This window comes from Procambarus clarkii, chromosome 16 (assembly GCF_040958095.1).
Source record: "Procambarus clarkii isolate CNS0578487 chromosome 16, FALCON_Pclarkii_2.0, whole genome shotgun sequence".
Lineage (NCBI taxonomy): Eukaryota > Metazoa > Arthropoda > Malacostraca > Decapoda > Cambaridae > Procambarus > Procambarus clarkii.
Genome location: NC_091165.1, coordinates 33,738,593 through 33,754,215, shown reverse-complemented (window position 1 = coordinate 33,754,215; position 15,623 = coordinate 33,738,593). Strand labels below are relative to the sequence as shown.

Below are 15,623 nucleotides of genomic sequence, written 5' to 3'. Positions count from 1 at the left end.
GAACATGTTTGCAGACTATGCTTAGATACTGGGAAAGATAGGAGATGCAGACGATTGTCATGCCCTTCAAATTGACCTATATAAAATAAGAGCGTCAAGTGGAATTCAACGTAAGTAAATGTCACATTATGGAATTGAAAAAATACACCACACACAACTTACTAATTATGTGAAAAGGAATTACTGAACTCTAATAAAGAACGAGACCTAAGGGTGGTTTTGGATAGTAAGCTGTCGCCAGAGGAACACACAAAGAACGTTGTGGGAGAAGTGTATGCGTCGCTTTCTAACTTCAGACTTCCATTCAATTACTATACATGGATGATGAAATATTATAACTGTTCATGACTTTTTAGAGACTAAAACTGGAATATGTAGCAGTTGTATGGTGCCCAAATCCCAAAAAGCACATAAACTGGAAAAGGTGCAACGGCATGCTACAAAATGGCTTAAAGATCTGAAAAACAAGAGTTACGAGGAGAGACTAGAGGCGTTGAACATGCCAAAGATAGAAGAAAAGAAGGTGATATGATAACCACTTACAAAATACTAACAGGAATTGACCAAATTGACAAAGAGGAATTCCTGAAACCAGCAATTTCACGAACAAGAGGACACAGATTCCAGCTAAGTAAACAAAGGTGCCAAAAAACCAGCGTTGAATGTAATGAAATGCCATTTTCTGGGTGAGACCCGGAGGCTTCCCGGAGCTTATCCAGGCTGATATGCTAATGTCAGACTTTGGCATCAGTCATGTGTATGGAGTTCTGTGAGCCTACCGGGGCCCACGAGCCAGAACCTGGCCCCCTCAGAGAGGTACGGGGAGCAATGACCTATAGAAACCCCCGTGTGGTTATAAGTATTCTATGTCTACCATCAACCGGGTCAAGCACCCAGAAAGGTAAGCGTCCCAAAACAAACCCATATTCTGGTGAAAATTGCTACCACAAGCTGAACAAGTGGATAGAACTCCCCAAAATAACGAGCAAACGAGCACGACGTCACACGTCGCCGTGCCACTGTCTGCACAGCTCCCCCCCCCCCCCGCCCTGGGAGAGGAAAGGGGGATCCCCAGACTCCCGCCCTGCTATCCACCATTCAGTTCTGAGGCTGGATGTCAAAGCATGCGAAAAACCGGAGGAGAGCATTAAACCCACCGACTTGACCCCTAGATGCCAATGCCAACAGAAAAAGAGCCTCCGAGAAACAATCCCGAACCAAAGGGGCCACAACAAACCGTGGAGAAAAGAAAAAAAGAGCACTCTGCCCAAAGACCAGGACGACTCAGGCGCACGAGCAGGTGGGAGGTGAACAATGCACGAGACAGCTCGCGAAATGGCACAGACATAAAACCAATACTGAAAGCAAGCTGAAGCGGATCCACCAGCGCCGCAGGTGACAGTATGGGGGCAAGATGATGGCCCTGAACCTCCACAAGAAAACGACAAGACCACGCCAACAAACGCAGCAACCGAAGAAGGGACAGAAGGAAAAGGAAGGACTGCCAAAAAACCCCACACTGCTGCCAAGAGGAGGCACGCAAGTGGGACACCATGACCGAGACCAACCAACCACCATCAGAAGGCGAGAGACTCGATGCAGAACCGAACCAGTCCCATCATGGGCCAATCGAACCTAGAAAGAAGTGAAACCGAGGGAAGAACTCTGGTTCAACCACGGAGCCAGATGAGCCAAAAATCTAAGCCGGCAAAGGAGGAGATGGAACGTCTGCCGTACAGAAATACATCCCAACGCCAGCGAGCCTGCCATGAGACAACGGCTCCGATGCAAGGCTCCAGAGAAGGGACACCACGAGACTGTAAATTGCCAACAGACAGAGAAGCCAGGAAACCAGAAACCCGAACCTGGCAAGAGGAGAGCCAAAAGTACCCAACCAAGGAGTATGAGCGACGAGAACAAGATCACCACACTCAAGATTCTCAAAAGGAAGTGATAGGGTAGAGAAAGACCGACTACGGGATCCCAGGGGCCCCTGCACCAGGGGACCCCGGTGGAAGGAGAGCCCATTAAGCCAGAGAAACATTGAAAAGAAGGAAGCAGTGGCAGAGTAGGAGACAAACGGAACGCATGAGGAAGCGATGTGGTGGAGGATGACACCACACACAGCTTCAAGCGGAAACATGATAGAGCCCAGCAAGAACAAGAACTCGCACATCAGCGAATGACAGGTGAGAAGCGGGACCAAAAAGTCAGAGCTCAACTCCCGCAAACACATCTAGGAAAGTACAGAGAAACCCATGCATACGGATGGGCTAAGCCAGGCACTGCAAGACGGGCCAAACAAAACTCCACAACCAATTCCCAACACGCAACCACAGTAAGAAAACTGCAGCAAAACGTCACCTCATAACATCCTGACAGTAATATTTACCCCATAACATACACCCCACAATTGTACCTTGTAACCTGGTGGAGGTGGGGGCCCCTTGCTGAACTCAAGCATGGGTTGTACATGCATAAGAGTGGGACTGGATGGGTATAAATAGGAGCTGCCTCATGAGGCCCAAGAGGCCTGCTGCAGGCAACTGTGTTCCGATGTTCGTATATTTGCAGCCAAAAACCACAAACCAGCGACTAGCTGAAATAGAGACGCCAGACCACAGAAACTCACCTGCAGAGCGTAGGCACGAACGTGTCACGACACAGTGTAGCCGAGATGATGATGGGACCACCGCCAGTGGAAGAAGGCAAAGCCACTCAAAGGAGAAGAGTAGGGAAGAGGCAAAGGAGGAGCGCCCAACCCATACGCAGGGAAAACCCGGCATCGTCCCCATAGCGGCAATCCAGAACACCCCCAGTAGCTACAGGGCACGGACTGGAGAATTGAGAGCGAGAGGCGAAGCACCCGAGAAAAATGGACACAGAACACCACCACACGTGCACACGTGCATGTTTTGGACATGCAGGTTTGTGAACCTCATTCTGGAGACATTCTTGTATCAACACAAAGCAGGCCACAAGAATGAGGGAAGATGTACCGTCAGTACTGGATCTAGTATTCACCAGGAAAGAAGAAGAGATATTTGAGATCCTGTACCTTCCTCCCTTGGGAAAGAGTGATCAAGTCCTGTAATTACCTAAGTGAAATTACCTAAGTGTAGTTACAGGATGAGAGCTACGCTCGTGGTGTCCCGTCTTCCCAGCACTCTTTGTCATATAACGCTTTGAAACTACTGACGGTCTTGGCCTCCACCACCACCTCACCTAACTTGTTCCAACCGTCTACCACTCTGTTTGCGAAAGTGAATTTTCTTATATTTCTTCGGCATCTGTGTTTAGCTAGTTTAAATTTATGAAATCTTGTTCTTAACGTTCCAGGTCTCAAGAAATCTTCCCTATCGATTTTATCAATCCTTGTTACAATTTTGTATGTAGTGATCATATCACCTCTTTTTCTTCTGTCTTCTAGTTTTGGCATATTTAATGCCTCTAACCTCTCCTCGTAGCTCTTGCCCTTCAGTTCTGGGAGCCACTTAGTAGCATGTCTTTGCACCTTTTCCAGTTTGTTGATGTGCTTCTTAAGATATGGGCACCACACAACTGCTGCATATTCTAGCTTTGGCCTAACAAAAGTCGTGAACAATTTCTTTAGTATATCACCATCCATGTATTTAAAAGCAATTCTGAAGTTAGAAAGCGTGGCATAGGCTCCTCGCACAATATTCTTTATGTGGTCTTCAGGTGATAGTTTTCTATCTAGAACCACCCCTAGATCTCTTTCTTTATCAGAATTCTTTAAAGATTTCTCACATAATATATAGGTTGTGTGGGGTCTATGTTCTCCTATTCCACATTCCATAACATGGCATTTATTAACATTAAATTCCGTTTGCCAAGTGACGCTCCATGTACATATTTTGTCCAGGTCTTCTTGAAGGGCATGACAATCATCTAAGTTTCTTATCCTTCCTATTATCTTAGCATCATCAGCAAACATGTTCATATAATTCTGTATACCAACTGGTAGATCATTTATGTAGACAATAAACATCACTGGTGCAAGAACTGAACCCTGTGGTACTCCACTTGTGACATTTCTCCATTCCGATACATTGCCTCTGATCACAGCCCTCATTTTTCTATCAGTCAGAAAATTTTTCATCCATGTTAGAAGCGTACCTGTCACTCCTCCAATATTTTCCAGTTTCCAGAACAACCTCTTATGTGGAACTCTGTCGAAAGCCTTTTTTAGGTTCAGATAGATGCAGTCAACCCAACCATCTCTTTCCTGTAATATCTCTGTTGCTCGATCATAGAAACTGAGTAAATTCGATACACAGGATCTTCCAGATCGAAAACCATACTGTCTGTCTGATATTAAATCATTTCTCTCCAGGTGTTCTACCCATTTAGTTTTAATTATTTTTTCCAATATTTTGACTATTACACTTGTCAATGATACCGGTCTATAATTAAGGGGGTCTTCCCTGCTTCCACTTTTGTAGATTGGAACTATGTTAGCCTTTTTCCACACATCAGCTACAACTCCTGTATACAGGGATGCCTGAAAAATCAGTTGAAGAGGAATGCTGAGCTCAGGTGCACATTCTCTCAGAACCCATGGTGAAACTCCATCTGGACCAACTGCTTTGTTCTTATTTAGCTCCTTGAGCATTTTTTCCACTTCGTTTCTGGACACCTCTATGTGCTCTATGTTGTTCTCTGGAATTCTTATTGTATCTGGTTCCCTGAAGATTTCATTTTGTACAAACACACTTTGGAACTTTTTGTTTAATGTTTCACACATTTCCTTTTCATTTTCCATGAATCTATTTCCCATTTTCAACCTCTGAATATTATCCTTTACCTGCAATTTGTTGTTTATGAATTTATAGAACAGACCTGGTTTTGTTTTGCATTTGTCTGCAATCCCTTTTTCATAATTTCTTTCTGCCTCTCTCCTCACTGCCGTGTAGTTGTTTCTCGCATCTTTGTATCGCTGGTATGTTTGGGGGTTCGGCCTCTTCCTGTATTGATTCCATTTTTGTGTCTTTTGGTCTCTGGCCCTCTCGCACTTTCTGTTGAACCAATCCTGTTTCCTAGTTCTGCTTCTCTGTTTTGGTATAAATTTTTTTTTGCCTTTATCATATATTTCACAAAACCTGACATACATCTCATTCACTTCCTTGCCTAGCAACAAGTCTGTCCAATTATACTCGCTAAAAAATTTTCTAAGGTTGCCATAATGTCCTCTCCTAAAGTCAGGTTTTTAATTTGCATCGACCGTCATATTTTCTTCCAGATTATAACGCATTGCATAATTTATTCCCAAAAAGACATGGTCACTTTTACCCAAGGGAGGAAGGTACTGAATGTCAAATATTTCTTCCTCCTTTCTGGTAAATATCAAATCTAGCATGGAGGGGACGTCCCCTTCCCTCATCCTCGTAGCTTGTTTAACATGTTGATACAAGAATGTTTCCAGGATGAGGTCTACAAATTTACAGGTCCAGAAATCTTCTGTTTTAGCTTCACATGCTTCCCAGTCTATGGATTTAAAGTTGAAGTCGCCGACTATCAACAGTCGTGAACTATCGTTATCCGCTCTCGCAATGATCTCTCTCATTATTGTTATGAGACCTTCTCGTTTACTATCTAGCTCCTCCTTTGACCATGCGCTGCTTAACGGTGGACTATAAGCATTTATGATCATTAGTTTATCATCCTCATGGCAGATCTGTAGTGCTATTATGTCAACTTCTTGTGGATTGGCAGTCACTATTTCGTTCACCTTTAGGTGTTCTTTCACCAGCACAGCAACGCCACGGCCTTTCCTGATTTTTCTGTCCCGTCTCCAAATTGAGTAGCCCCTTGGGAATATGACCTCATTTAAAATAGCATCTTCAAGTTTTGTCTCCGTGAGTGCAACAATGTCTGGTGTCTGCAGCTGTATTATATCATTTAACTCCAGTATCTTTGATCTTACTCCATCTATGTTGGTGTATGCAATCTTGAGGAACTTGTTCCCCCTCTTCTTATTTTTCACTCCCCCTTTCTCTAATGATTTTGTTTCTTTGCCTTTATGTACCACTTTACTGGCCTGCCTACCCCTATCACTTTGTAGAAAAAAGAATTGATTTCTTCTTCATTCCTGCTCTCATTTAAACGTTTTGCCTCGGCGAGGTTCAGTTTCAGCTTCTCTCTATCTTCTTTTGAAAGATCTCGTCTTAACAACCACACTTTCCCATCCTCATCACTTTGTAATTTTCTAGCATTCCTTAATACTTCATACCTTTGTTTGGTACCATTTAGGGTGATCCTCAAAGGTCGATCTTTCCCTTTTACATATCTGCCTATTCTTCTGTAGTCGCAGACATTCTCTATGGTTGTAAGACCTTCCACGAGGCCAACAATTTTATCTACTACTTTTTCTTCTTCTACAGCTCTTTCTGACCTAGATGTTATCTCCTTTTCCTTGCAGCCAAAAATGATCAGGGACTTACTCCGATCAACTGTGTTTTGCACCAACTTCGGGTTAGATGCCAATTCTTTCCTCACTTCCAGCCTAATGTTTGTTTTATCTTGGTTGCTGCAGTGTTTGACTTCCTTTACTGCTGCTTCTATTTTTTCCTTCTCCTTGGCCACTTGTGCATAAGTGAGTTGCATATCTTTCTTGCACTGTTCTATTCCCTGTGTAACTTCCTCCATCTGTGATGACAAAAGCTGTTTCTCCTGTTGAAATTCCTTACCTAACCTATTGTAGTTATTTATGTTTAAATTTACTTTAACTTCTTCCAAAGCTATTTTTAAGAGTCTATTTTCTTCTTCCATGGCTTTGCAATTAGTTTCCAATTGAATCTTATCCTTGCGCAAGTCTTTCACTACACCCTCAAGACATACAACTTTGCTATTTAAATGGTCATTACTTTCTTTCAATTTACTAATTATTTCTACACGAGAGGTCACAATAGTATCTAATTTTACCACCTTGTTGTATAGACTGGTTATCTCAATGCTTTCTTCACTGAATCCAGCAAAATCAAGCTCTGTTTTGTATTTCCTCTTGCAGGCGGCCATCTTGAATGTTGTTTTCTGCACTGTAAACACTAGGGGTAACTTTTTCTCATCCACTATTTCACTTCCCTTGGCACATTCCTGTTATCTCACCTATTTTTCAAAAGCACTATACCTTTTAGACATTAAATATGCTTTAAGATATCATCTAGAAGAAAATGGGGACATTGAAACAGTTGATAAACTCGATTTAAGGAGAGGTCACTATGGGGAACTTCGAGAAAATTTTAATGAGTAACTGGACAGATTTGTTGCTAGGCAGGGAAGTAAATGAAATGTATGACAAATTTTGAAAAATATAAGATGAAGGCACACAAACATTCATACCATGCTAAGATAATAGGAAGGATAAGAAATTTAGATGATTGTCATGCCCTTCAAGAAGACCTGGACAAAATAAGTAGATGGAGCACCACTTGGCAAATGGAATTTAATGTTAATAAATGTCATGTTATGGAATGTGGAATAGGAGAACATAGACCCCACACAACCTATATATTATGTGAGAAATCTTTAAAGAATTCTGATAAAGAAAGAGATCTAGGGGTGGTTCTAGATAGAAAACTATCACCTGAGGACCACATAAAGAATATTGTGCAAGGAGCCTATGCTATGCTTTTTAACTTCAGAATTGCATTTAAATACATGGATGGCAATATACTAAAGAAATTGTTCATGACTTTTGTTAGGCCAAAGCTAGAATATGCAGCTGTTGTGTGGTGTCCATATCTTAAGAAGCACATCAACAAACTGGAAAAGGTGCAAAGACATGCTACTAAGTGGCTCCCAGAACTGAAGGGTAAGAGCTACGAGGAGAGGTTAGAAGCATTAAACATGCCAAAACTAGAAGACAGAAGAAAAAGAGGTGATATGATCACTACGTACAAAATAGTAACAGGAATTGATAAAATCGACAGGGAAGATTTCTTGAGACCTGGCACTTCAAGAACAAGAGGTCATAGATTTAAACTAGCTAAACACAGATGCCGAAGAAATATAAGAAAATTCACCTTCGCAAATAGAGTGGTAGACAGTTGGAACAAGTGAGAAGGTGGTGGAGGCCAAGACCGTCAGTAGTTTCAAAGCGTTATATGACAAAGAGTGCTGGGAAGACGGGACACCACGAGCGTAGCTCTCATCCTGTAACTACACTTAGGTAATTACACTTGGGTAATTACCAAAACAGATATGCAGGGCCAGAAAACAGGATTAGTTCACCAGAAATTGCAAGAAGACCAGAGACCAAAAGACACAAAAATGGAATCAATATAGGAAGAGGCCAAACCCCCAAACATACCAGCGATACAAAGATGCAAGAAACAAATATACGGCAGTAAGGAGAGAGGCAGAATAAAATCATGAAAAAGGAACAGCGGATAAATGTAAAACAGAACCGAGCCTATTCTACAAATTCATAAACAACAAATTGCAGGTAAAGGATAATATCCAAAAGTTAAAAATGGGAAACAGATTCATGGAAAATGAAAAGGAAATGTGTGAAACATTAAACGAAAAGTTCCAAAGTGTGTTTGTACAAAATGAAATCTTCAGAGAACCAGACACTAAGAATTCCAGAGAATAGCATAGAGCGTATAGAGGTGCCTAGAAATGAAGTGGAAAAATATGACAAAGGAGTTCAGTAAGAACAAAGCAGCTGGCCCAGATGGAGTTTCACCATGGTTTTTGAGAGAATGTACATCTGAACTCAGCATTCCAATTCACCTTATCTTTCAGGCATCCCTGTGTACAAGAGTTGTAGCAGACGTGTGGAAACAGGCTAACATAGTTCCAATCTACAAAAGTGGCAGCAGGGAAGACCCCTTCAATTATAGACCTGTATCATTGTTAAGTGTTACAGAGAATGTATTGGAAAAACTAATAAAAATAAAATGGGTAGAACACATGGAGAGAAATGATATAATAACAGACAGACAGTATGGTTTTCGATCTGGAAGATCCTGTGTATCGAATTTACTCAGTTTCTATGATCGAGACACAGATATTACAGGAAAGAGATGGTTGGGTTGACTGCATCTATCTGGACCTAAAAAAGGTTTTTGACAGAGTTCCACATAAGAGGTTGTTCTGGAAACTGGAAAATATTGGAGGGGTGACAGGTAAGCTAACATGGATGAAAAATTTCTGACATAGAAAAATGAGGGCAGTAATCAGAGGCAATGTATCGGACTAGAGAAATGTCACAAGTGGAGTACCACAGGGTTCAGTTCTTGCACCAATTATGTTTATTGTTTACATAAATGATCTACCAATTGGTATACAGAATTATATGAACATGTTTGCTGATGATGCTAAGATAATAGGAAGGATAAGAAACTTAGATGATTGTCATGCCCTTCAAGAAGACCTGGACAAAATAAGTATATAAGGCACCATTTGGCAAATGGAATTTAATGTTAATAAATGCCATGTTATGGAATGTGGAATAGAACATAGAACCTACAAAACCTATAAATTATGTGAGTAATCTTTAAAGAATTCTGATAGAGAAAAAGATCTAGGGGTGGTTCTAGATAGAAAACTATCACCTGAGGACCACATAAAGAATGTTGTGCGAGGAGCCTATGTCATGCTTTTTAACATCAGAATTGCTTTTAAATACATGGATGTATTTAATATCAATACTAAATGATCTAAATGATCAATACTAAATTCAATACTAAAGAAATTGTTCACGACTTTTGTTAGGCCAAAGCTAGAATGTGCAGCAGTTGTGTGGTGCCCATATCTTAAGAAGCACATCAACAAATTGGAAAAGGTGCAAAGACATGCTACTAAGTGGCTTCCAGAACTGAAGGGCAAGAGCTACGGGGCAAGGTTAGAGGCATTAAATATGCCAAAACTAGAAGACAGAAGAAAAGAGAGGTGATATGATCACTACGTACAAAATAGTAACAGGAACTGATAAAATTGATAGGGAAGATTTCCTGAGACCTGGAACTTCAAGAACAAGAGGTCATAGATTTAGAAGTAGCTAAACACAGATGCCGAAGATATATAAGAAAGTTCACTATCGCAAACAGAGTGGTAGACGGTTGGAACAAGTTGAGAAGGTGGTGGAGGCCAAGACAATCAGTAATTTCAAAGCGTTATATGACAGTGTGCTGGGGAGACGGGACACCACGAGCGTAGCTCTCGCCCTGTAACTACACTTAGGTAATTACACAGCCCACATCAAAACAAACTACCACGGCGCATGCGCAGGCAAGGATGCCAGATGTGGGTTGCGAGAAGTTTCGAGCTGATGAAAGAAAATTACGAAATTGACCAGAAAACTAGACAATATAGTGTTGTGAACGATTGAATCCCCTTTCAGAGTACACATGTCAGCTGTCAACAGTAAACGAAAAGAGCAGGAAATAGCAAAACATGCATAACATAGCCCGTCTGTGGCTACAAGGAGCCCAATCTGGCAACAATGTGCAGCGCAGGACAGTGCACAGAGAGAAGATACAAACACGAAAGAACTAAACAGGAACTAAACAGGAACGAAAACCGAGAAGAAGCATGGAGGAGGACCAACAAGCCTCAGAAAGGACTGGAGTGGAGCCACACCGGAAGTCGACAGGCATTCCAATAATACGGGAAGAAGCAAAAACCTTCCCCAACCTTCGAGAACACATAGAAAGAAGCAAGCGCAAAGCACGAAGGCACAGAAGGCTCACTCGCACCGAGACCAAAAGTTATGCAGAACCCCGAGAAGAGCAGAACATGACGGTGAAGGTCCATCCCAGGAAGAAGGGTGGAGAATCGTACCCATTGACAGGATGGAACCGACAGATCCAAGGGAAGAGGAACCGAACCAAGGGAGGGGCCGAATCCCAACAACACGTACGGAGAGGGATGAAGAAAAACCCCACTTCTCGGAACCGCAAGCCCGCCCAGAGGGTACAAAAACCCCGGTGGGGTCCAACGGGGCCCGAAGCTCCCCAAGTCAGCCCCGGGTACCCACAAGGCAAATCCCGGGGCCGAGCTGTCCCCCCATAGCTCTACCCACACAAGAAAAGTCGGGGCAGCGGGACAAGTACTAAGGAAGAGAGCCCACTGGTAGACTCATACAACACGGCTGGAGGAACAGGCTCGAATGCTCCCGTCGCTACCCCAGAAGGGGAACTGCCCGAGACCGCCCGAGTCTCAAGACCACCGAAGCTCCATCCCGACTCCGAACGCACAGACGGTAAGGATACGGATGCAGGGAGGAAGGGATGACCATAACAGGGGAAAACAAGGGGGCGTGGAAGGAAACAAAACCAAAGCAACCAACACCCCCAAGCACCGTCACACCAACGAAAACGGGGCAGCCTCGGGGCTTCTCGAGAGCAAGCAACCTAGCGTGTTGCCACCAGCAAAACCCAACGTGCAACGCCTGTGCTGCATCGCCCGCATAGTCCACATAAGACTGGGTAACTGAGTTACAAACAAGCAACAAAACTCGCAGGACTCTGGGCCGAAGGTGCCACCGACCCCACAGGCAGCAGACCGAGGCAAAGACAGGGAGAGTCACCCTGAGACAAAGAGGCAGAGCAACCCTCGAACTTGCACAAAGCGAGGGGACACTCCGGGGTCACATCCATCTAACCTACGCGTCCCCGTGGGGATTTCCAAGGACCTAAGACAGAATCACGCCCAGGTAATCCCAGGCAGGGCACTGCTAACCGGCACCCAAGTCTATCAAACAACCATCTAAGAACTGAACCCCTGGGACACTCACAGGGACCTAGCAGGGGGAACCACTGAAAGAAGGAAGAGTACTCGGTACAGAAGGGGCAAGAACCAAGGCAGATCCCCCCCCCCTCCAACCAGGCAGGCAGACAAAAAAAAAAAAAAAGAAGAAAACCCAGCAAGAGGGCAGCGTACCCAGGTGGAACAGAGCCGGCCACTATGATTGGTGAAAACAAGCTGCACAGTACCCTGCGCCCCACCAGTGCAAAACTGCCCATCACCCTAAGGCAAACAAGGGAGACAGAACACCCAAGCACACAAAGGGCGGCCGAAAACCAAGCAGTAAACGGCCTAGCAGAGGCAGAACCCAAGGAACTTGGGGAAGGTAATCCAAGCCCCAAGGGCAGTACTTACAGGGCACCTAGGGAAGGAAACCCTAGGCGCATGCAGCCCAAGTACTGGGGAATCACTCCCGGCTCACGCACCACCTAGAAGATAGTCACCATACTCTAGGTACAGTGCTGAAACAACAACTGGAGCCGGAGCACACAACCATTGCCCATAGCATCAGCCTCAGAACTGAAGGGTGGATAGCCAAGCGGGGGTCTGGGGGCCCCCCCGTCCCCCTCCCAGGGAGGGAGGGAGCGCACAGACAGTGGCGCGGCGACGTGTGACGTCATGCTCGTTCCTTTTGGAGAGTTCTATCCACTTGTTCGGCTTTTGGTAGCAATTTTCACCAGAATATGGGTCTGTTTTGGGACGCTTACCTTTCTGGGTGCTTGACCCGGTTGATGGTAGACATAGAATGCTTGCAACCACATGGGGGTTTCTATAGGCCATTGCTCCCCATGCTTCTCTGAGGGGGCCAGGTTCTGGCTCGTGGTCCCCGGTAGGCCCACAGAACTCCATACACATAACTGATGCCAAAGTCTGACATTAGCATATCAGCCTGGATAAGCTTCTGCTCCCCAGATAATTATAGTTTTCTTTTGAAGGGTGGTAGACAGAACAATCTAAGTGAGGTGGTGGTGGAGGCTAAAACTGTCAGTAGTTTCAAATTGTTATACAATAAAGAATACCGGAAAGACGGGACACCACGAGCATAGCTCTCATCCTGTAACTGCATATAGGTAATTACACTCGGGTAATTAATAGTGTAAGCCACACTGACCAGGAACGACTTGTATATCAACTGACACGGGCCATCACATAAGGGGTTAAAGGATATATATAAATAGTATTACATTTTCCAAAAGCTGTCACAGCTCCCAATGGCACATACAATATTATTACAGCTATATATGGACCATTTTTCAAGCTAATAAGTTCATTCATGGATCTGAAATTTGTGCTCAATTTCATTGATGCCGCCCTTACCTCGCCTGCCAACAGTTCTGCGGAGACCTCGGGAACTTCATCTTCTATACTTGGTGGTGGAGGCGCCAAGTGGAAAGCATATATACTTCGTAGATTGTAATTAAGAAATTTGGTCATGTAGCTATCCTCCTGTAAATAAGAAAATGATAAGGTCCATCAAATGTTATTGAGCAGGCCATCCTCCTGTTTTGGTAGTACTGTACAGTACCTTTAGGTAGGACGAGGGTCAAAATACACATATCGACGTACAACACAATTAAAAGGTAGAAATTGGTACTATTGAATTTGGACAAACCGGAAAACCATTTTCTATTTATGTTGCAAAGACAAACTAAACAAACCTAACCTAACCTTTCTAGGCCCAAAACATGCTATCTGACATCTAATATAAAACCTGTGTGCTGTACTAGGCCTAATAATACTTAGGTTTATTATTTAGCTTCATTTTTTGGGCCTATAAAGGGAACAGTACAAAATTCTACCAAATTGCTTCGTACTTCGGTGTTTGTACTGTGGTGCACAGTTACAAAAAGTACCATCAAAACAGGAGGACGGGTTGTATCCAATGTGATGAAAAATTGAACACCAAGAGAAACAGGACTAAAAAAAAACAATAGCACAAAATTTTATGTGTTAATGCTTTGTCTTACAAGTTAAGAGGAGAAATATGAGGACTCTAATCCTCTGCATAAGACAGAGTAACCAAGTCACAAACAAGCAACAATACTCAAAGGATTCCGGGCCGAAGGTGCCTCCCACCCCACAGGCAGCAGACAGAGGCAAAGACAGGGAGAGTCACCCTGAGACAAGGGGACAGAGCAACCCTCGAACTCGCACAAAGCGAGGGGGTACTCCGGGGTCACATCCAATGAACCCATGCGCCCCCTAGCGGATTCCCAGGGTTCTGAGCGTTTACGGAATTCAATCCCAGGTAATCCAAGGCAGGGTACTGCTAGCTGCCACCCAAGTCTATCAAACAACCTTCTAAGAACACAATCCGCGGGACGTGTACACTCACGGGGACCTAGCAGGGGGAACCACTGGAAGAAGGAAGAGTACTCAGTACACAGGGGGCAAGAACCAAGGCTGACCCCCACCAGGTAGGCAAACAAAAAGAAAAAGAAAACCCCGCAAGAAGACAGCGTACCCAGGCGGAACAGAGCCGGCTGCTATGATTGGTGAAAACAAGCTGTACAGTACTCTGTGCCCCAGCCAGTGCAAAACTGCCCCTCACCCTAAGGCGAATAAGGGAGACAGAACACCCTAGCACACAAAGGGCGGCCGAAAACGAAGTAGTAAACGGCCGAACAGAGGCAGAACCCAAGGAACTTGGGAAAGGTAACCCCAAGCCCCAAGGGCAGTACTTACAGGGCATCTTGGGAAGGAAACCCCTAGGCACATGCAGCCCGAGTGCTGGGGAATCACTCTCGGCTCATGCACCACATAGAAGACAGTCACCACACTCTAGGTACAGTGCTGAAACAACCAATGGAGCTGGAGCACACAACCATTGCCTATAGCATCAGCCTCAGAACTGATGGGTGGATAGCCAGGCAGGGGTCTGGGCTCCCCCTTCGCCCTCCTGGGGAGGGGAGGAGCTGCGCAGACAGCAGGGCGGCTATGTGTCACGTCATGCTCGTTTGCTTGTTTCTTTTTGGGGAGTTCTATCCACTTGTTAGGCTTTTGGTAGCAATTTTCACCAGAATAGGGGTTTGTTTAGGGACGCTTACCATTCTGGATGCCTGACCCGGTTGATGGCAGACATAGAATGCTTCCAACCACACGAGGGTTTCTATAGGCCATTGCTCCCCGCGCCTCTCTGAGGGGGCCAGGTTCTGGCTTGTGGTCCCCGGTAGGCCCATAGAACTCCATACACATGACTGATGCCAAAGTCTGACATTAGCATATCAGCCTGGATAAGCTCCAGGGAGCCGAAGGGGCCCCCCCTAGAAAACTAGCGTTGAATGTAATGAAACACCATTTTCTGGGTGAGTCCCGAAGGCTCCCCGGAGCTATCCAGGCTGAATAGATATGTTAAATTTCTGGCATCAGTCAATGTGCTTGGAGTTCTTGCCTACTAGGGACCACGAGCCAGAACCTGGCCCCCCTCTGAAGAGGCACGAGGAACAATGGCATTTAGAGACCCCCCAGTGGTTGGGAGCATTTTTTGTCTGCCATCGACCGGGATAGGCACCCAGAAAAATAGGCGCCCCAAAACAAACCCCTATTCTGGTGAAACTATTGCTACCGAAAGCATCAACAAGTGGACAGAACTCCCCAAATGAAAACTGGCAAACGAGCATTACATCATCATGTTGCCGCACAGCTGTCTGTGCAACCCCCCCTCCCCGGGAGAGGGAAGGGGAGCCCCAGACCCACCCGTCGACGACTCAACCATCAGTTCTTAGGCTGGATGTCAAAAGTGCGAAAAACACTGCCGACCGAAGGGGAGGGAGGGATGCCACGGACTCACCCAGAAAATAGCGTTTCATTAAATTCAACGCTGGTTTTCTGGGGGGGGGGGGTAGCCC

General features: G+C 44.7%; 1 protein-coding gene across 1 annotated transcript in view; it reads right to left on the bottom strand.

Annotated features, from left to right (window-relative positions):
• LOC123760115 (uncharacterized) overlaps positions 1-15,623 on the bottom strand; it is a 226,604-nt gene that overhangs the window by 95,153 nt on the left and 115,828 nt on the right. Inside the window, 1 exon segment of the mRNA XM_045745600.2 lies at positions 13,093-13,221. Within this exon segment, the coding sequence (XP_045601556.2) occupies positions 13,093-13,221 (129 nt within the window).